Source organism: Lutra lutra, chromosome 9 (genome assembly GCF_902655055.1).
Source record: "Lutra lutra chromosome 9, mLutLut1.2, whole genome shotgun sequence".
NCBI lineage: Eukaryota > Metazoa > Chordata > Mammalia > Carnivora > Mustelidae > Lutra > Lutra lutra.
This window is the reverse complement of record NC_062286.1, coordinates 55,293,516-55,315,838: the sequence shown is the minus strand read 5'-3', so window position 1 is coordinate 55,315,838 and position 22,323 is coordinate 55,293,516. Positions and strand designations below refer to the sequence as shown.

The 22,323-nt window shown below is 41.8% G+C and overlaps 1 protein-coding gene across 1 annotated transcript; it reads right to left on the bottom strand.

Annotated features, from left to right (window-relative positions):
• Positions 1-3,968: 3,968 nt before the first annotated feature.
• CNRIP1 (cannabinoid receptor interacting protein 1) lies at positions 3,969-20,024 on the bottom strand. Its single transcript, XM_047746786.1, has 3 exons — positions 19,516-20,024; positions 17,146-17,296; positions 3,969-4,989 (listed from the first exon to the last, which is right to left on the bottom strand). The coding sequence occupies exons 1-3, from the start codon at positions 19,692-19,694 to the stop codon at positions 4,825-4,827; spliced, it is 495 nt and encodes a 164-aa protein (XP_047602742.1). The 5' UTR covers positions 19,695-20,024; the 3' UTR covers positions 3,969-4,824.
• Between the last annotated feature and the right edge of the window lie 2,299 nt (positions 20,025-22,323).

The following is a 22,323-nucleotide window of genomic DNA, read 5'->3' as shown; positions in this document are numbered from 1 at the left end:
CCTTGTGGAAGGTTAGGAGGAGTAAAAGAAATAACAAATAGAACTTGAGACATCATTCTTGACCTTTACCAGATTTTAAGTTCTCTGACTCTGTCCTCATGTTTCCATGTTATTCAAAACTGGGTATTCCTAGAAGAAACTTTAGGGAAGTCTGTTTGTGGAGAATTTCTTTTCCCAGCACATCTTAAAATATACTACATCTAGCTATATATATTTTTTTAAGATTTTTTTATTTGTTTGACAGAGAAAGACACAGTGAGAGAGGGAACACAAGCAGGTAGAGTGGGAGAGGGAGAAGCAGGCTTCTCACTCAGCAGAGAGCCCGATGTGGGGCTGGATCCCAGGACCCTGGAATCATGACCTGAGCCGAAGGCAGAGGCTTAATGACTGAGCCACCCGGGCGCCCCCAAACTATTTACTTTTAAATAATTAAAATATTGTCTATACATGTGGGGGGAGGGCTTCTTTGTTTTTTACAAAATAGAGCATAAACTTTGGCCATTATTCCACACCCATGTCAGGAATACGCTAGAAGAAGTTTTATCCCTTAAATAAAAAAATTGACATTTTTAATGATTTTGTTTCAAAATGTACTTGCCCTCTCTTTTATTTTTAGTTTTTTAAAATATTTTATTTATTTATTTGTCAGGGGGAGGGGGAGCAGCAGGCAGAGGGAGAAGCAGTCTCCTCCCTAAACAAGGAGCCTGATGCAGAACTGGATCCCAGGACCCTGGGATCATGACCCAAGCAGAAGGAAGACGTTCAACCAACTGAGCCACCTAGGTGGCCCGTCCCCCATTTCTGTCTTCTTTTTTTTTTTAAGATTTTATTTACTTCTTTGACAGACAGAGATCACATGTAGGCAGAAAGGCAGGCAGAGAGAGGGGGGGAAGCAGGCTCCCTGCTGAGCAGAGAGCCTGATGCGGGGCTTGATCCCAGGACCCTGGGATCATGACCTGAGCTGAAGGCAGAGGCTTGAACCCACTGAGCCACCCAGGTGCTCCCATTTTTGTCTTTTAAACAAAATATACTGAATAATGCTATGTGCCAGTCAATGATACTATAATAGGGATGTAATGGGACAGATTTGGCTACACTTGTGGTAGACATAGCATAATGTATACATTGCCAGGTCACCGAGTTGTACATCTGAAACTAATGTAACATTCGTGTGTCAACTATACTCAAATAAAAAAGGATATTAGACTAGAAAAATAATGTTATGTGTCAGACACCATTCTAAACATTTTACATAATTTAATCCTCATAACCATGCCATAAGGTAAATTTTATTATCTCCATTTTCTAAATGAGAAAATTGAAGCAAAGAGATATTAAGTGACTTGCCTAAGGTCATACAGTAGTTATGTGGATTAGCCAGGATTTGATTTGAGGCGTCTAGGCTGCAGAATCTGAACTCTTAAACAAAGTCATGATGCTACATTTCTGAAGACAATGGTTTATCTATATAGATCAGGGTAATGATTGTGTATAACATTTTTTATTTGATGTCCACAAAAACTACTGTGGTCCAGCACAGGACTGTAGCCCTATACTGTAGGGATGTTCCTATCTATTATGCTTTTTTTTTTTTTTTAAAGATTTTATTCATTTACTTGACGGAGAGCGATCACAAGTAGGCAGAGAGGCAGGCAGAGAGAGAGGAGGAGGAAAGAGGCTCCCTGCTGAGCAGAGAGCCCTATGCGGGGCTCGATCCCGGCACCATGGGATCATGACCTGAGCTGAAGGTAGAGGCTTTAACCCACTGAGCCACCCAGGTGCCTCTATTAGGCTTTTTGATGTACTTTACCTGCTTTTTTTCTTTGTCCTCTCTCTGTGGAAAAAAAAAATTGTCGTGTAACTACTCCTACCAATTGCCCTCTTTCCTCCAATTATTCTGCTTCTGATATCCGAAAAGTCAGAAACCAGATCACCCTGTATGTTAGAACTGTCTCTGAAGTAGGAGTCATGAGGTCTTGAGAGAAGACCCAGGCCTTTGGTGAATGGACTTTGTGATATCTGTGACAGGGATCTTAATTTTTTGGCATGTTTTCTGTTCTCCACTGTGATCCAGACAGTCTGGATGGCTGGGTGAGTGACCTCTTGACAAGTGAAGTGTCACAAAATATAATTCAAGGCATTTCTACTCTTCCACCTGTTCAAAAGTGTTTTTAGTCATCATCACAATTAGAAGGATGGCCTAGTTCCTCAAGCTTCTGGGTAGCCATCTGATGCTTCGAAGTAGAGAGACATGGCTACAACTCGTATAAAAATAGCCCTTCCAGATGGCTGAGGGGCAAAGTTACAACTCAGCAGCTTGATATAGCTGAGCACTCACATTTTGGAGTAGGAGGAGAGCTATGTGAGAAGTAGCCAGAGACACTGGGCTGGAGTCCAGTCGTAAGTAGAACAGCGTATGCCAGAGAGATCACTTAACGTGGCCACTTAGCTGTTAAGATTTCCTGTTTACTTCAGTTCCGTCTCCTTCCCGTCTCCCTTGATTCAACCTTACCTCTCAGGCCAAGGAAAATACACTCCCCCCCCCCTTCTTAAAAGTAGCATAGAGTAGAGGTATAAATTTTACATCTTAAAGGGCTTTAGAATTCTATTAGCCTAACTCCTTGTTTTAAACTCAAGCAAACCAAGACGTACAAAGGCGGTGACCACTTAGGCTCGACCAGCATGTTTGTGGGACTCAGATGTTCCAGCTTCTCGACCAGGGCTCATCTGTCCACAATTCTGGGGTGGAAGGCGTGTGGAACTACACAACACCACGTTTCCCCAGCTCTGCTCCGAGTCAGTCCAAACACAAAAATTAAATCCTCTAGCTCAAAAACAAAAACAAAACTGCAGAAGCTGTGATATTGCTTCCATCCCTCCAAACAAATATGAAAGCTCCGATAGATGAGTCACTAGCTGGAGACGTCGTTTCACAAATGAAAATATTTACTAATCAGAAAATATTTACTAATCAGATGCTTCGAGAGATTAAAACATAGAGTTTCCCTATTTTCCCACCATCTACTAAGCCTGCCTCTCTGCTAGATATTCTGGAAGAAAACTTAAGCCTCTGTTTGTTGTAAATCTATTGCTTCTGTCAATGTCTGTTGCAATAATTGAATGTTGGTTTTTAAAATACAGTCATTAGGAGTAGATTCATGCTTATATTTAGCAGCAGTTGTAATAGACACTATTATTTTTGACAAACAAAGGAATTGAGAAAGGTACTGTTCTCTTTCAACATTGCTTACGATGAGCCCAAATCCAAGGCATTGCTGTGCCCTGCTGGTAACATGGCCTCATTACAGGTAAGCGACTCAGAGGGACGGAGGGTTTGCCGCCCGCCTTGAGAATGCAGTTCCTCAGTAATCTCTCTCCCACACTCCCCCTATCCTAGCATATGCCTACAAGAAGTCTTTGCAGGAAGCAGAAAAGCAAATCCACAGCTAACTTCTCCCGACACAATAGATCTGTGCTTCCCAAATGAACACGACACCACCATTGCAGGGTAGTGTGCTACTTTTCCAGAGGAAATGTCTTTGTAGGGAATTTATCCTCAAACTGCATGGAGTGAGGGATTTGCGCCACGGAACTTGCAGGACCCTGGGAGCAGACAAGGAGATCTCCATCCCAGTGCCCATTTGCTATGACAATAGCATGTCCTTGTGCTGCTCAGCTACATAGACTGGTGATAGGCGTGGTCATCACAGGAGGAGGCGTGGAGAGAAGTAGGGACAAGCAGTTTTTTCACTGTCCACCAAGGGCCAGAGTCTCTGCTAACCTTGTTAGAGCTGGCTGGAGGGCTCCTGCTAAATTGTCCAAGCTGATCTATGATGAAGGGTGCTAATTCTCCTCCAGGTGTAGCCTCCGTGCCCTGCAATGGAACAGGAGATCTGAATGGGCTGGCCTGGACACAAAGGTTACCGGCTAGACAGATTTTGCCCATATGAAGAAGAAAAGTCAGGGCATGATTTTCAATACCTTTATTAAGAAATATCAAAAGTTCATTACAGTTCCATACACAGTTTTACAAAGTTCAAGGGGAGGGAAAAGGAGGGATGCCATCATATGCATGTTTGAACGTTATGGCAGCTTGCTAAAAAGGTAACCCTACAACTTCTGTCACCTTGTTTAACAGTGGACCCCAGCCAGGCCTTTTCCCATTTCTACTAGGCACAACATAATACCTTAAGCTACTTGAAAGAGTTTTAAGGTGTTATAAATACTTCTTAAATATTTGCCCTTTTTTTGTCATGATTGTTCCCTGAAGAAGCTGAGCTGTTTATACGAGCACAACACCTGAGTCCCACTTACTGCTGTGTGTCTTATATTATCACCAAGCCTGCCTTGGGGGCTGGACAACACCGCAAGTTACATGTTACCATATCACACTTGGGAGAGAACCCACACACTTGTTACATTTTTTTATTTAGCATTTAACAGAAAAAAGGGGGGGAGGGGAATCACTCAATGTGGAAACAAAACACCACAGTCATTCAGTGGAATTGTGAGGAATGGGATATGTCTGCCAATTCCACTGAGCTCCTCTCAAGCAGTCAACAGCATGACCAGGAACAACTGGATGCAGGAATACCAACACAGAACACAGCAAGGGATCTTCTCGGGGATGGTACACCACAATCTCTTATGTCAGGGACATGGCATCAGAAGGGAATTACACTTTCAAAGTAATCGGGGCCAGTAGGTCATCAGCACCCGATGGGAAATAGCAATGGTGTCGTGTGCCTTGGTGAAGGCTTGTGCTGGGTTATCTGAAAGTAGATTGTTGAAGAGATTGTCCAGCAACATCAGAAAGAGCCATCTTCAGAGGAAGGACTCCTTGTTCACCCACATGAGGCTGCGTGTCTCATTGGGCTTGCATTCATACTCAATGACAGAGAAGGGGCTTCCCCATTGGCAGTGATCTCGCTTGTGGTAATTGTAGAACTTGACTTGCCATACTGTCTCGAAGGTCCCAATGTCTGTGAACTGAGGGAAGAGAAACATGTGCCATAAAAACATTGTTCTGCCATGAACAATAGCTAAGAACTCATGTTAGGGAAAGAGATCCTGCATAATCAAGGGTCAACAGTCGAGGCTCTTTTGGTCTGCAAAGTTTAGGCTTTTAACTTTAATGAACTATTTTCCTTTATTATGTTAGCTATTTTCCTATAAGCCATTTTTTTTCTCTATAAAAATCTTATTCCCATTGTATAAGTGGCATTGCTGTCATACTGTCTTTAATAAACATAACTCCCCAAATTTATCTGTTTTCCAGATTTAATTATTGGAAATCACTCTTTGAATCTCAGACTTTCAAAGCTTGCCACGAAGGGGGGTTAGGAAGAGAAGACAGGGAATAGTGTTTGAGGAGGATCTTTTGGGATCTGTTTCAAAGGACCGTTATACAAAATAACATAGGTACATTATCACTAATGTGCCTAAAACACACTAAACACAAGACACAAATCACTAAAAATCACTAAACACAAGACACAACTGCCCTTCCATCATTAATTTCACTTCCAGGGAAAAATATTTTCTTAGAAGCATTTGATTGTTAAAGACCCTACTTTAACTTTTAAGAATACTGTTGAGCATCTATAAGTCAGGACCCCATGTCCACGTCTAAGGCTTCAGTTGTACATGGTCTAGAGCCATATTTGAGTACCTACTATGTGCTTTGCATGCATAAAACTTCATATGAGGTATGATTCTTGCCCTCAAGAAGTTTGCATTCTACTGCCAGAAGGTAGGCCCTGCAGATCACTGCACAGAATTCTCCTGAGCCCTAAGCATGCGACTCCCATGTAGCTGAGAAGAGGACACAGAATACCCTAGGGGCCACTTGGGAGGGTGTTCAAGTGGCCTGACCCTGCTACTGTCTCCTGGAGCTATTTAGGGGATCTGGCATTAAACATCATGATGCCTGTCATTATTTTCTCCTCTGACCCTCTCCTGTCATGGGAGGGGACAGGGACTGACTTGGCAGCGTTCTTAGACTTGTCAGGAGCCAGAAGACGTGGAGGGAGGCAGGGCAGTGAGCAACAGGAGCCTTACGCTTGAGGCCATTGCAGGAGGAGGGTGATCAGGTGCTTCCCAGATGGCTTTCCAAGACGCTCTCAAAATTAAATCCTGCACCATTGCCTCATCCTGCTAATTTGATCCCAAAACAGGGTTTGGCTTTCCTTTGGGATATGTGCCTGACTCCAAACAGTGGGTGACATACCTTGAGTCCCCAACTCTTTCCCCAGGTAGGAAAAGAAAGTATGTTTTTCTAGAGAATCATAGCTTTAACAGTCTAGAGACCTGGAGTGGCTTTGTTCACTATAGCTTCCGACTGGAATCAACTCAGTGTTTCATCACTCATTTGGTGATAGACAAGTGTTAGTGTGCCTGTTATGGCGTTTTACTCAGTAAAAAGAAACATGCTGATTCAGGTAGCAACGAGGACGGATCTCGAAGATGTGCTGAGCAAAACAATTCAGACCCTAAAGGATACATATACTGTATGATTCCATTTATAGTATTCACATATCCATCTATCTATCTATCTATCTATCTATCTATCTATCTATCTATCCATCTATCTATGCTGACAGGAAGCAGGAAGCCTCCGTGGTTACTTACAGCCTGGGGTGGAGGAAGGGATTAATGGTTTATGAAAATGAGCAAGAGGGAAATTTTTGGGGGGAAATGTTTTACATCTTGACTGGGGTGGTGATTACATGAAAAAGAAAAAAAAAGGCTAACATTTGAAAAAATCTTCAAACGTAATATTAGTAGTAGTTACAGAAATGCAAACTTTGACTGAGGTATTATTCACCTATTAACTTGGCGAAAATGTCTAAATACCAGAAGCAATCATTCACCTTCGGGGTAATATAATGAAAATGGTGGCGTATCCATATGGTGGATTTATGTAGCCATTACACAGGAATTTAGGGTTCTTCATGTTGACAGAAAATGCTTAGAACAATGTCAACAAGAAAAAGATGGATTAGGACAGTTTATATACAGTGTGAGCTCAAGTATATAAAATAAGATGGATAGAAAAAAGAGAATGAAAAAATATTGTCAATAAAGCCTTTAGGTAAAGGAATAGAGTGTTTTTCTATCTTTTCTACTTGGATTTTCTGCAATAAATATGTAACTTTTATAAAGAACATTTTAAATGATGAAATGGATTTATTATCCCTAAAAAATTAACACACATATCCCTCTAACCCTAGGATTTTATAAATTCTATCAAGGATACACATATGCTAATCAAAAGATTCCAACTTTGTTGACAGTAGGGTAGTGGTAGAAAGAATAAATTGAAATTTGTTTTATAAATCACCAAAATTTTTAAAGAGGGTGATGATGGTGATGAATGCCATTATCATGATTTGACCAGCATAGAACACTGCTCGTTTTAAGTGCAACTGAATTACATTGACTCCTAAAAATATTTTACAAACACCAGTTAATTTTTGAGGAAAGCAGCTTGAGACTATGCTAGGGAAGTGGGAGAAACAAGGCCTTTCTTGAAATAGATATAAATAAAAGTTGGTTGTAAAAGCAAAAACAAAGATCAAGACCACAGGCAAGAAAAACCCGAAGACACGACACTGTCTGAATAACCTTAAAATTAAGGAAGTCTCAATGTCACAGTGATGTGGGAAACAAAGGCAGAAGAAAAATTATTAAGTTTCCTACTTAACTTACAGCCCACTGACAACTCCATGAAACAGGCAGAATGACATTCCTCTAGGAAATCAGTAGCCTCGATGTTAATACTTTGCTAAGGGCAAAAGGCAGTCTTAGGCTGGACCCCCAGGATCCTGTAAGTCTGCTTTAACATATAAAAATTCCTTAGGAAACTTCCTTCATCTCTACTCCCCAAGATACATGTTGGCAGTTATCTTCCAAGCCACCCAGAGATATACATCTGAAGAGTCTTGTGACTGACTTTTTACTCAACAGTTACAAGTGACCTTTCCCTAACAATAGCCAGCCCCCTAGGATCCTGGAAACATTGTTTCCAAAACACCTGGGAGGCTTCCCTATCCCTCATCCCCTCCCAACTTGAAAGTATATAATGGGTCACTCCTCAGGACCACAGTGCAGCTCTTTCTGCTTACAAGTCCTGTTCTAGTGCTTTAATAAAAAACCACCTTTTTGCATCAAAGATATCTCAAAAATCCTTTCTTGGCTGTCAGCTTGGAACCCTAATGTCTTTCCTACATCGACAGTTCTCAGTTGACACAGGAGACCACCATAGAAATCTGCTGACAGCAACAGTCAGAGCTAAAGGTATGGAATGTTCCGGTGCTTCTATTTTGTCTTTGTTTTTTTCTCTTTTACTAGTGTTGGGCCCAAGGTCATTTTGTAGTTAACTACTGCTAAATATGCATCTATTTTCCCATGCCTTAGCTGTCCTAACCTCCCATTAGCTTTCTTCCTGTTCTTTCTTCTGGAATTCTATTTCCAGGATGCCTCACCACCTAGCTCAAAATTTCTTCTCCTCTGATGTAGGAGCAGATGGGATCTTGAAAGCTGACATTCTTCTTAAAGAACAGAAGCAACTACACAGGCTCTCCGCTCTCTCCCAACCCATCTGTGCCTTCCAAGGAAAACTTACACAGGCAGGCTCCTTGAGTGATGCAATTTACACACAGGTAGGATTCTGTGCATTTGCATAGCATTCTTTATTTTATACAATACCTTACATATGCCATTCTACTTTGGTCTTTTGACTAGTTTTAGCTTTTCCATTTCATAGAGAAAAGAACTAAGATTCAGAGAGGTTAACTGACTCCCCTAGGTCTAGACTATGTAGCCATGATAGGAGAAGGTCAAGAACAATGACAGGAGAAGGTCAAGAACTTAGGTTTCCGGGACGCCTGGGTGGCTCAGTTGGTTGGACGACTGCCTTCGGCTCAGGTCATGATCCTGGAGTCCGGGGATCTAGTCCCGCATCGGGCTCCCAGCTCCATGGGGAGTCTGCTTCTCTCTCTGACCTTCTCCTAGCTCATGCTCTCTCTCACTGTCTCTCTCTCAAATAAATAAATAAAATCTTAAAAAAAAAAAGAACTTAGGTTTCCTAATTCTTATCTAGAAACTATTATCATTATACGAACTACTTCTAGAAGCAAATAAGAGTTAATGAACAGCTTTTCTTTACTCTCTGAATGAGAACATATATGGATTGCCATGTATAGAATGCTTTAGGGCACTATTATGCACTGAATGTGTGCATCTCCCCAAATTCACATGTTGAAGCCTACATCTCCAATGTGATGGTATTTGGGGGTGGGGCCTTTCAGGAGAAATTAGGCCATAAGGGTGGAGCCCTCATGAATGGGATTAGTGCCCTTGGATGATAGGAGAGGGATAGGAGAGGGATGATCTCTATGCTTTTTCATGAGGATACAGCCAAGAAAGCAGCTGTTTGAACCTGCACAAGGGCGCTCATCAGACACAAAATCTGCTAGTACCTTGGTCTTAGACTTCCAGCCTTCAACACTGTGAAGAACTAATGTTTATTGTTTAAGCCATCCAGTCTATGGTATTCTAAGAGTGACACTCCACTATAGACCTGGGCATATTATTTGCCATAGTGTCCGTACAAGTTGCAAACCTTGGGATGTTTTTTATTTTATAACTGATACAGGAGAGAATCGTCAGATTCCAAGGAGAGGAGATTCATCTGTCATCTTCCGTAACAAGGAATCTGAGAAGTTTATTTTTATTTTTTTTAAGATTTTATTTATTTATTTGACAGAGAGAGATCACAAGTAGATGGAGAGGCAGGCAGAGAGAGAGAGGGAAGCAGGCTCCCTGCTGAGCAGAGAGCCCAATGCGGGACTCGATCCCAGGACCCCGAGATCATGACCTGAGCCGAAGGCAGCGGCTTAACCCACTGAGCCACCCCAGGCGCCCCCTGAGAAGTTTATTTTAAATAAATCCTATGGTCGGGGTACCTCGTGGCTCAGTCGGTTAAGCATCTGCCTTCAGCTCAGGTCATGATCTCAGAGTCCTGGGATTGAGCCCCACATCAGGCTCCCTGCTCAGTGGGGAGTCTGCCTCTCCCTCCGCCCTGCTCATGCTCTCTCTCTGGCTCAAATAAATAAATAAAACCTTAAAAAAATAATAACTTCTATGATCTTACAACTAGTTGGCTTAAAATCACTAGAATACCTCTCACCACTCACCATGCCACTAGAGACATAGGAAATTCACAAGAATAAGGTCACTCAGGAATCTGTTGACTTGAGAGCTTAGAATAACCTTATTATATCGATAGAAACACAATGTTACCTCACTGGTAAACACATTCATTATAATAAGCATCTGTGACTTTTTTTTGTGCAGCATGACCTATGAATTCCTACTGGATTCCAAGCCTCTCCTACTCCTGTACTGCTTGATGTTTTATCAGTAAATACATGTTTTCCATTTCTCTTAGGACTAGATCGATAGAATAGATAGGACTAAAAGTTCTGAGAGTTATAAAGTATGTTTAACTTTGTAAGAAACTGTCCAACTTTTCCTAAGTGATTGCATCATTTTATGTTCCTCCCAGCAACAAGAGTTTTAGCCACTCTCCACCCTCCCCGACAGCTGGCATTGCCAGCTCTTTAGTCAGTCTGGTGTAAAGAAGAAGAAAGATATTAAAGAGTAGAAATAAATGAAATAGAAAAGAAAAACACAGTAAAGAAGAAACTATAAGGAAAGACTCTAGAAAAGAAATAATGTAAAGAAAAAAAAAAAAAAAGCAATGAAACCAAAATCTGGCTTTTTGCAAAGGTCTGAAATATTGATAAAGCCCAGGGGCACGTGTTTGGTTCAGTCAGTAGAGCATGCATCTCTTAATGTCAGGGTCATGAGTTTGAGCCCCACACTTGGTGTGGAGCCTACTTAAAAAATTTTTTTTAAAAATTGATAAAACCCTAGAAAAACTGAGCCAGAAAAAGAAGACAAATTACTGATGTCAGGAATGAGAGAGATGCTACAGCTATAGATCCCAAAGACCTTAAATTGGAACTTTATACTCATATAGTTAATGAAACAGACAAATTCCTTAAAACACACAAACTATCAGTTGCCCTCTATGTACTAAGGAAATTATATCTGTGGTTAAAAATCCTTCCAGAAAGAAAATTACAGGCCCAAATGGCTTCACTGATAAATTCAGACATTTAAGGGAAAAATACCAATTCTACATAAATTCTTTCACACAATGGAGGAAGGAAAACTTCTCAATTTATTTTATGAAGCCAATGTTAACACCATAACTTGGCAAGGATATTACAAATAAATGAAAATTGCAGACAAAAATTCCTCATGGGCTTATGCATACAATTTGCTTTTAATTTTTATTTGTTTGAATTCGTAAATGAAATCCAGCAAGAGGCTTTTACAACAGTAACAAGAGAGTTTTATCCTTGGAAGTCAAGGATGGTTCAATATTTTAAAATCCTTTTAATTCACCACATTAACAAAAATAAAGGAGAAATGCTATTATCATCATACCCATGGCTGCAGAAAAAGCACTTGGTAATCCAACATCCATTCATGATAAAAACTCTCAGCAAACTAGGAATTGAAAGTCCCTCAATCTGATTAAGGGGCATCAATAAAAAAAACCTATAGTTAACATCACCCTTAATGGTAAGACTGAGTTCTTCCCCTATAAGATGGGAAGTAAGACAAGAATATCAGCTCTTACTATTCCTGTTCAGCTTTGTGTTGAAAGTCCTAAACAGTACTTTAAAGCCAGAGGGGGAAAAAAGGGAAAGTAAAACTGTTTCTATTTACAGATGAACAACTATTTGCAGAAAATACTAAGCAATATAATAAAAAGCTACTAAAATAAGTGAATTTAGCAAGTTTGTAAGATACACTATCAATTTATAAAAATTGCTATATTATAAAGACATACACTAGCGCTGAACAACTGGTTGTTTTTTTTTTTCCTACAGAAACTGATTTCTTTTTCTTTTTTTTTAAATTAACATATAATGTATTATTTGATTCAGGATTATTTTTAAGTATTTCACCAATTTTGTAGGTGAAAATTGGCATTGCACTATTTGTATTTTTTTTTTAACCAATAGTGAATTTAAGCCATTTAGAAATACAGTTATTGGTTATTTGTATTTCTTCTGTGAATTGCCTATTTATATATTTTTGCTTATTTTCCCATTTCCCACATCCTACTGTTATTTTTTTCTCACTGGCTTCTAAGAATTCTTTGTATATTAAGTTATAGATCTTGACAAATGACTCCACAGAGCTGACACAAAGGAACAAATTTTCTATTTGGCAGGACATGCAACAGCCCACCTACCTCTGCACATAGAGCCTCCTAACAAGCTCGCATAGCTCGTTACCTTATTCCTCCTAACGGCCACCAGTCTCCCACTGAAGAGGGCCAACAAAAGGGGAAGAATGGTATGATGTGTGCAGGCAAAATCTCCACCTGGACTCTCCCCGTGGAGGGACTGAATGGGGGATCAGTCACATGAAGGTACAAGTCAACACTGCTGTTTGAAATGGGGGTTGAGAGCTTTAAGAGCTAGGTAATTCACTCCTGCTACCAGGGCCTCAGGAAATATCTGAATACAGAGATCACTGCCGTCAACCTAAGTCAGATATCAACGGACACTTCCTGACTTCAGCTTCGGTGGGCAGTAAAGGGCTGTGGAAATTCACTGCAGGCCGCAAGCCAAGTCCACACGGGTAGTGGCTGAAAATCAAGGCAATGTAGCCTAGGAGACTGGGCATATTACATATAAAGTTTTCACCAATTGTTACTTGCCTTTTAATTTAAATTCTCTTAATGGAAATTTAATTTAACTTCATGATGTCTGACAGAAATTTTACAGTGCATGTAATCAAAGCTTTCAATTTTTAGCTTTGAAGATCTATTTCTTTTAGGTTTAAATTCTTTTCTTATCAGTTTAAAAAGTTGACTTTTGAGTTAACTCCTTGATCCATCTGAAATATATTTTAGAGTATCATATCTGGAAAGAAAAACAGTGATGTTTCCCCCAAATAGCCAATAATTTTAGTATTACTCATCCAAATATTTAAAAACAACAACAAAAAATACTTTTAAGTAATTTTACACTGCTAAGAAGTTGCTCTTATATCCTTAATTCGGTGTCCCTTACTGGATTCCCCTACCTGATAAGTTGGATTATTTGGACATTTCAAGACTTCCTTATTGTCCCTGAAAGTGTGGTTGTGTCTGTAATTTATAATACTTAAACCTGAAACATGGATGACAAAAGTCATAAAATAGGTTCAAGGCTATGTGAGCCTTTCAATACTAGAATGAAATTTGAATTTAACATTAGACCTGTTGACTTAATCAGGAAACCTTCTCTAACTTCTATTGTTTTCCTTAGAATCAGTCTATTACAGATAATACAGGGCCAATGCTCATGCCAAAAGCCACATGATCATTGTTGGAAAAATCAACTGTCAATCACTAACTTCTTCTAGATGTGCACATTCTATCTAAGAAACTAGGCTTTCCTACTGGAACTCATAAAATGCTAATACCATCTTAAATCCTTTGTAAGATGATGTACAGTATAAGCATAAATCAATTTTCAGTGAAAGTTAAGTAAAATCTAAAATTATGAAAAAATCAAAATAGACTGTCAACTCTGGAAAAATAATGTTCTCAAATATAAATATAAAAAATCATAAAGGAAAATGAGAAATTTAAATGGATTATGTTTCTAAACAATGGAAAATATAAGCAAAGAAATTCTGAGAGAAATAGGATGGATAGGACAGATTTTTAAAAAATATTTACTAGGACTCTGATTTTTTAAGATTTTATTTATTTGAGAGAGATAGAAGGGGAAAGAGTGCATTGGTGTGTAGTAGGGGGAGAGGCAGTGAGAGAGGGGGAGAGAGACTCTCAAGCATGCTTGGATGCTGAGTACAGAGTCAGATTTAGGGCTCAATCCCATGACCCACAGATCATGACCTCAACCAAAATCAAGAGTTGGAGGCTGAACCAACTGAGCCACTCAGGCACTCCCAGAACTCTGATTTTTAAAAATTAATCTCAAAAGAAATACTAGCAAAACATGAAAGAACCAATTTACACACACAAAAGTAAAATTAAATGTTGAGATGTTCATTCTTGTGAGAGTAAAAAGTAAACTAGGAAATTTGTTTTTTAAAATAATTCCCAGTGATGACATAATTATAGCAAACCCACTAGACTTCTATATTGCTGGTAACATTGTAAAATGGTACACACAACATTTAAAAAAAAAATACCCTAAATGGCCATATGTGGGAACAGTCATAAAATTCATTTCTTTTGGGGACACCTGGGAGGCTCAGTCAGTTAAGTGTCTGTCTTCAGCTCAGGTCATGATCCCAGGTCCTGGGATAGAGCCCTGCATGGGGCTCCAGGCTCAGCCCGGAGTCTGCTTCTGCTTCTCCCTCTGCCCTCCCCCCATGCTCTCTCTCTCTCTCCCAAATAAATAAATAAATAAATACAATCTTAAAAAAAAAAAATTTGTTCCTCTTGACCAAATAATTTTACTCCTATTGAAGTAGTGGCACAGAATAATTCATTATAACACTTATGATAAGAACAGTAGACATATCTAATATCTGAGAAGCAGTCTAATCATTACAATACAGCATGACAGAGTCTTATGGTGCCATTGAAACTGTAACAATGAACGTGTAGAATGTTGGACAATTACATAATAAAATGGTTGCAACTATAAAATGTATATATGTGGAATGGAATCTGAAAATGAATAGTACGGATTACTGTTGCTTTAAAAATTGTTCAGGGCGCCTGGGTGGCTCAATGGGTTCAAGCCTCTGCCTTCGGCTCAGGTCATGATCCCAGGGTCCTGGGATCAAGCCCCACATCAGGCTCTCTGCTCAGTGGGGAGCCTGCTTCCCCCTCTCTCTCTGCCTGCCTCTCTACTTGTGATCTCTGTCAAATAAACAAATAAAATCTTTAAAAAAATATAAAAAAATAAAAATTGTTCAAATTCCTGGGGGCGCCTGGGTGGCTCAGTCAGTTAAGTGTCTACCTTCTGCTCAGGTCATGATCCCAGGGTGCTAGGATCAAGGCCCACATCAGGCTCCCTGCTCTGCGGGAAGCCTGCTTCTCCCTCTCCCCGTCTCCCTACTTGTGTTCCCTCTCTCGCTGTGTTTTTGTCAAATAAACAAAATCTTAAAAAAATAAAAAATTTTCAAATTTCTGAAATTTGTATTATTTCAGAATACAATTTTTTTTTAAATCATGCAAATCCCTTGAGATGCCAGGATATATTCCCAGCTCTCTTCTCTGCATCTTTGCCCAATCAAAAGGAATCCTACAGGGACTTGGCCTTCGGTCCAATGGGTGTGTTCCTAAATGACAGTATTTCAGAATCTTTCTTCATCACATAACTAGTATCATCCCCTTAAGGGTAGATTTGTAATCCTTATACCCCCTTAGAGCTGAAAGGGGCCTCAGAGATCAGGGAGTGGATCCACATATGCTGCTCTGGCTTTATCTTGAGCCAGTCTCTGCCTCACTCTCTGCTCCACCCACACTGGGCTTCTCTCCATTACAACACATTATGCTCTCCCTCAGCTCGTGATCTCTGTCTCTTTCCTCAAGTGTTCCCTCTTCTCTCAGTGCTCAAAAAACCATCCTCAAAATCTTGAATTAGAATAAGACCCGTGAGGGGTGCCTGGGTGGCTCAGTGGGTTAAGCTGCTGCCTTTGGCTCAGGTCATGATCCCAGGTCCTGGGTTCGAGCCCCACATTGGGCTTACTGCTCAGCAGGGAGCCTGCTTCCTCCTCTCTCTCTGCCTGCCTCTCTGCTTACCTGTGATTTCTCTCTGTCAAATAAAAAAAAAAAAAAAAAAAAAAAAAGAATAAGACCCGTGATATATGCTCCAAGGGCACCGCTATTTTTTTTTTTAGTCCACTTTGTATAATATAACTATTTACTTTATTATTGGATAATCACATAGTCTGTTTTTCTGCTCTGGATTAGAAGCCCCATAAACAGGAATATCTATTTTGTTCGTGAATCCTCTTTCTGTGCCTGATCGGTAAGAAATGCCCATGTATTTGTTGTTGAATTGAGCAAATAAAAAAATTAATAGAAGAGAAATCTAAAAATACTAAATAAAATATGAGCATGTTGAATTTAGGGATATATTTTTTAAAATGCAAAACATTTAAGTAGGGTTTATTTTAGGAAATAAAGGGTAGTGTATTATAGAATTATTACATTAGTGTATCAAAATAGATCAATTATCTCCATACATGGGAAAAGAAATTAGATAAAATTCAGCACATCTTCCAATTTAAAAAATGTCTTAAGGCGCCTGGGTGACTCAGTCAGTTAAGCGTCTGCCTTTGGCTCAGGTCAGGATCTCAGGGTCCTGGGATTAAGCCCAGCATTGGGCTCCTCGATCAGCAGGGAGTCTGCTTCTCCCTCTCCCTCTGCCCCCCCCGCCATCACTAGTGCTCACGTGCTCGCTCTCTCTCAAATAAATAAGCAAATAAAATCTTTTTAAAAAATGTCTCCTAGTGAGCTAGAAAAAGGATGCTTTAACGTGATAAATATTTAAAACTAACATTGTATCTAACAGTGAAACCCTAAAGACAAGGATACACCTTACCACCATTAGTGAGCAACATTATTCTAGAAACATTAGTGAATGCAGTAAGGCTGGAAAGAAGATTCAGAAAATGATAGTTGTATGTAGATTATGACTGCCAACCTGAAAAACTTAAGATAAAATGGAAAATTTTAGTAAGCAAGTTCAGTAAGGTGGCCAGTTACAAAATACATGAACACATTATAAAAGCAATACATTTATAACGATTCAGTATTAGCATAAGAATAGACAGATGATGGAATAGATTAGAAAGCACAGAAAGATATAATTTTTTTGTTATATAAGAAATTACTATGAAACTGACCATTGAAGCATGGATTTAATTAATTGTATTGGGATATTATGGACAAATAGATTCTAATACGAAACTATGAATTAAAATTTCATAATTTTATAATATTTTCTATCATTTCTTAGGGGGACATACTGATTGTTTCCTTTTCCATGGTTTCCATTTGCCCTAACACCCCCATGCAGACCTTACCGGCATTGTGATCTGGATGGGTTGTCGTTCTCCACTCTTGGTTGGGGCCACACCTTCTGTGTCATATGTGCCCGTATAAACAATTCTGTCCCCATCAGGCTCTTTAGACTTCAGCTCCAGTGGGACAACCACACCACCAATGGAAATGTTCCTGCAATGGACTGGAGTTCACTATATATGGTAGGAATTAACTTAGGCACCCTGTCCTGGTCTGGACCACAACCCCAGGCAGGAATCCTACACAGTTTGGCTAAAGGAGACATCTGGTAGGGTAAAAAGTTCTGAAAGATCAGGAGGCTTGAGTTTGCCAACTTACCAGTCACGTGACCCTAGACCAACTACTTAATCTCTCTGGTCTGTCCTTAGTATTTCATCCAGAATATTTGTACAAGACTGAGTTGGACTCTATCGGTCTTCCTCTATAGTTTCTTATCTGTGGGATTATGAAAAACTTACCTATGCCCAGCCTCATCCCAAACCCCAAAATTTAGAATTCAATGTGGTCAGGTATGGTTCAGGCACTGGTAAATTTATTTTAAGTTTCTCTAGGTGATTCTAATGTGTAGGTAGGGTTGAGAAGGACTGAATTAGTTCTCTAATGATTTTTTCCTGTTTCAACAATCAGAGATCCCATGATTTGGGGCATACAAAGCCAGCCACACAATCAGAAATTCTCAGCACCATCATTCCTTTGCGCTAAGGTAGTGATTCTCAAGGGATAGCCCCTGGACCAGCCCTGTCAGTATCACTTGCTCATGTATTAGAAAACGTTTAAGCCCAACTCCAGACATAGTAAACTGGAAACTCAAGAGTGGGGCTCAGGCATCTGTGTTTTAACAAGCGTTTTAGGGGATTCTGATACTCAAGTTTAGGAACTACTAGGTTACGGCAATGAAAAACCCTTGATAAAAAAGTGTAAATAGAAAAAGTAGTTCTGTCATGAACACAAATTCATTTTAGATTAGTTAAAAAACAAAACAAGGGGCGCCTGGGTGGCTCAGTGGGTTAAGCCGCTGCCTTCGGCTCAGGTCATGATCTCAGGGTCCTGGGATCGAGTCCCATATCGGGCTCTCTGCTCAGCAAGAAGCCTGCTTCCCTCTCTCTCTCTCTCTCTCTCTGCCTTCCTCTCCGTCTACTTGTGATCTCTCTCTGTCAAATAAATAAATAAAAATCTTAAAAAAAAAAAAAACACAGAGAACCACCTTGAAGAAAATGGAATAGAGAACAGATAACTTGGGAGAAGGAAAGAAGGGAAAGGAAAAGTCGGGATCATATGGGGCTGCACAGAACAGTGGGAAATGTGAAGGCTACCTGGGCATGGAGTTGGGGGGAGGGGTGTCGGTGACAAGCAGGTGGACCAGGAGCACCAGAAAAAACCCAGTGTGGTTCTAACACCTAGACGGCCAACACAAGTTTATTGAATTAATGCCCATGGATGGAGACTGCAGCTATAAAAGGTATCTGGTGGACTCAAAGCCCCTCCATGGCCAGTTTCCACATTAGACTTCACACCATGTTTAGGTGGAAGCTGAGAGGTAAATGCCCCCATCCCTAGATACTTCTCTCTAAACTATGGCATCCTTCCATACTGACTTTCTAGCCAGAAATCTAGTGGGTGCGTCCAATTTTGGTAGCAGGGAAGAGGTAATCCCTGCCACGAATAAACCAAGAAACATCCTTTTGTTGCAAGGATGGGGCTAATCCCAGGCACCATCACCAGGATGAACAAACAACTCAGGAGAAAATGAAAAACACCTGGCAAGGAAAACGGTGAAACCAGGCCTAAGCAGAGGCGGCTGTGCTCTAACTTGTGGCTGTTCCTCCAGCTCCAGGGTCTCCAGCCACGTAAGGGTAGACGGATGGTGGAGTAGGGAGCATCCCTCAGGGAGCCCCAATAAATACCCCACCCCCGCCTTTACACCTCATTCCTCAGCCCTTCTCCCTCCTTCAGCCTCGCGGTTGGCAGAAACGCCAGGGCAGGGGAGAGGAGGGCTGGGATTGCGGTAGGTGAACCACCCGGGTGGCCTGGGGGTGCGCCGAGGGCTGAGCAGAAGGGATGAAAAATTTACAAGAAAACAACCCTTCCCGCTACGCCCACCTAACCCCGCCCCAACCCTGGCTTCCTGACGCTGTTTTAAACATCCCTCCCCTAGATGGGTGGAAGGAAGCGTGAATAGGAAAAGACAAGCGTAAAACAGAGGAGGGGACCAAAAGGAACAGGGAACTGACCTCTTCACCCCACCCCTGGGCCTCTGGACACGACGCGAGGCCAGAGGGCCCGGGGAGAGGCTCAGGGTGTCGCAGGGGCCTCGGTCCTCCACGCGGACCCCAAGGTGGGACCGGGCGGCCCCGGCGCGCGCGCTTACTTACTCGACTTGCAGCGTGGTGGGCTTAATCTTCACCTCCACCTTGTAGGAGGAGCCGGTGAGCAGCTTGATGGTGCGGTTCTGGCCGAAGCGCTGCCCGTCCACCTTGAAGAAGACCGGGCCGTCGTTGGGCTGGATGCGCAGCGCGATGGAGAGGCGCACGACACCCGGCAGGTCCCCCATGGCTGGACGTGGAGCGAGCACGGCGGCCCCGCGGGGCGGAGGACTGCGCGGGCTGCGACCGAGCGGCTGGAGCGCGATGGGCGGAGAGGAAGCGCGGGGCGGGAGAGGGAGGTGGCGGAGGGGAGGCTGCAGCTAGGATCCCGCGCCGTCGCGGCCGTTCGCCCCGGCTTTTGAGGACCAGCTCCCGAGGCCGTGGCCTTCCGCTCCACTCCGCGAGGAAACGCGCCGGGGAGACGGCTCCGAGGCCCCGAGCTTCCCCATCCCCCGCCCCCGTGCTGCACCCTCCGCGTCCTGCTGGGTTCGTTCCGGCCCGCAGGCCCCAGGCAGATCCGCGCAGCTGGGGGCGAGAGAGTTAATCCTGCTTACGCACCACAATCCCCTCCAGCTGGAGAAGAGGACATTCAGGCTCCTCCTAGAGCCGCGCGGGGCGGGCGGAGGAGAGGATTGGGAGGGAGGAGATACTGGGGTACTGAGGTTAAGCGGCACCTCACCAAGGACCGAGACCTCGGAATCTGGGTACAACTTTCGTCGGCTAAGGGATGTGGACACCATTGCTCGAGAATCGGGCCCCAGCCAGGCACGAGGAGGCTCAGAGGCGAAAGGGAGATGGGAAACGGGGCAGGAAACCGCTAGCCAGTGATTTAAATTTCAGGAAATATGAGTCTTTCCAAAGCTTAAGGGAAATGGCCGAGGGAAGGCGCAATTCCATCCAACGTGACCTGAAAGCTGCCCTGGTTTAGAAATGTGTGCAAGAAAAAGAAAAAAAAAATTACCAACGTATATTCAAGGAACTGCACCTTCTCGTAGGCATGTATTTCTTTTATGCATCTCAAGAATGACACGGTGTAATGAGTCACATATATTTACACAGATCTCGAAAGGTGAGCTGTTAACCCTGTAAAAGGTAACTGGCTTGTTCCAAGGCATAGCTGGTGACAACGGCCAAGAGGAGGGACTAGTCACAAGATTATTGGCAGGGCACCCCTTGTGACACGCAGAATTTGGATTTGCATAATAGCGTGATTAGAGCGTGTCATTGGGAGAAGTCGGTTGACAGGTCGAGATTTTGGAAGCAAGAGGAGACCAAGGCTATCAGGGGTCTACGGGGAATGGCTTCACAAAGCGGAGAGTAAACACCTGCTTCAGCACCAGCTAGGTGGATAGTACCAGAGCCTGCGAGCACACCTGGGGAATGGAGAAGCTGGTTAGTGAGGACAGATATGCAGGGAAGGGTCTGTCTGTATGGGAGTTTTAATTCAGTCAGATTAATAATGTTGCTTTTCTTTAGAAATACGATCATTTCAAAAGTGGTTTATTTCCCACCTTATTCTACAAAAATACATCACATTTCTCTCATTTCCTAATTGTTTGCAATATTTCCTACACTACTCTTTGAGTAGTATTAAATTCTGTAGGCTGCAGTTTTGTGTAATTGTTTGTCTGCATTGACAAATTTGCTCACCACACCATAGTCGTTAACATTAAATAAAATCCCTTTTAAAAACCTGATACAGGGGTGCCTGGGTAGCTCGGTGGATTAAGCCTCTGCCTTTGGCTCCGGTCATGATCTCAGGGTCCTGGGATGGAGCCCCGCATTGGGCTCTCTGCTCAGCCGGGAGCTTGCTTCCCCTCCTCTCTCTCTGCGTGCTGCTCTGCCTGCTTGTGATCTCTCTCTCTCTGTGTGTCAGATAAATAAATAAAATCTTAAAAAAAAAAACCCTGATACATATATTCCTTACATAAAATGTATTTTGCCTCCTGAATAAAATTTGAGGGCAGGAGCTCTTTCTCAGATCACCCAGTAATGTCTACCATAGTGTCTTCTGCAAAGGGACCCATCAAATATTTGTGTTTATCCAAGTTGTTCAGACTTCACTAGAAGGGAGGGTGTAAGATGGGAGCGAATGACTTGAAAATGTTCGTTGGCAGCAGAGGCAGTTTGTGTAGGAGTTAAAGCCCAGAAGCCTTCCTGTCAGACTTGTTGAAATCCTCACCCTATCACCTTGCCAGTTGTGTGACCCTGGGCAAATTTCATAACCTCTTCAAAATGGTTTTCTCATCTGTAAAAGGGGTGGAGGAAAGCAGATGCTATCCCTCTGATAAGGTTGTTGTGATAGTCAAATGAGATGATGCACATTCTAGAGCCTGAATCTAATATTAGCTATTACCGTTAAGTGGGAGGAAAAACAAATGGTCAATAAACATATATCAGGATGCTCAACCAGCACCAGTAGAGAAGCCAGAGGAATTTGACCAAGTCAGCAGTATCAAAATTTTTTGTCTATCAGCTTGGCAGAATTTTCAAAGTCTTAAAATTCAGTATTGGTAAAGATGTAGAGAAATCAGCACTGTCATGAGCTGGTGGAATAATATAATTGCTACAACCTTTTATGAGAAGTAATTTAATAAGTTAATAAATTAGTAAAAGTTAAGCCATAAATGGGGCACCTGGCTGCAATTCTTGATCTCAGGGTTGTGAGTTCAAGCCTCAAGTTGGGTGTAGAGATTACTTTAAAAAATATAAAAATCTTCTAAATTAAAAAAAATTAAACCATATATGTATGTATGTGTGTGTGAATGTATGTATACGTGTGTGTGTGTATGCACACACACAGTGCTGAGACAACAA

What these genes read in the sequence shown, in the direction of transcription:
- CNRIP1 (XM_047746786.1), bottom strand. Translation starts at nt 19,694, where the DNA reads ATGGGGGACCTGCCGGGTGTCGTGCGCCTCTCCATCGCGCTGCGCATC. An exon ending in CCCACCACGCTGCAAGTCGA is followed by an intron (nt 17,297 to 19,515) that starts GTAAGTAAGCGC and finishes AGTCCATTGCAG; the next exon opens with GAACATTTCCATTGGTGGTG. An exon ending in CCATCCAGATCACAATGCCG is followed by an intron (nt 4,990 to 17,145) that starts GTAAGGTCTGCA and finishes CTCTTCCCTCAG; the next exon opens with TTCACAGACATTGGGACCTT.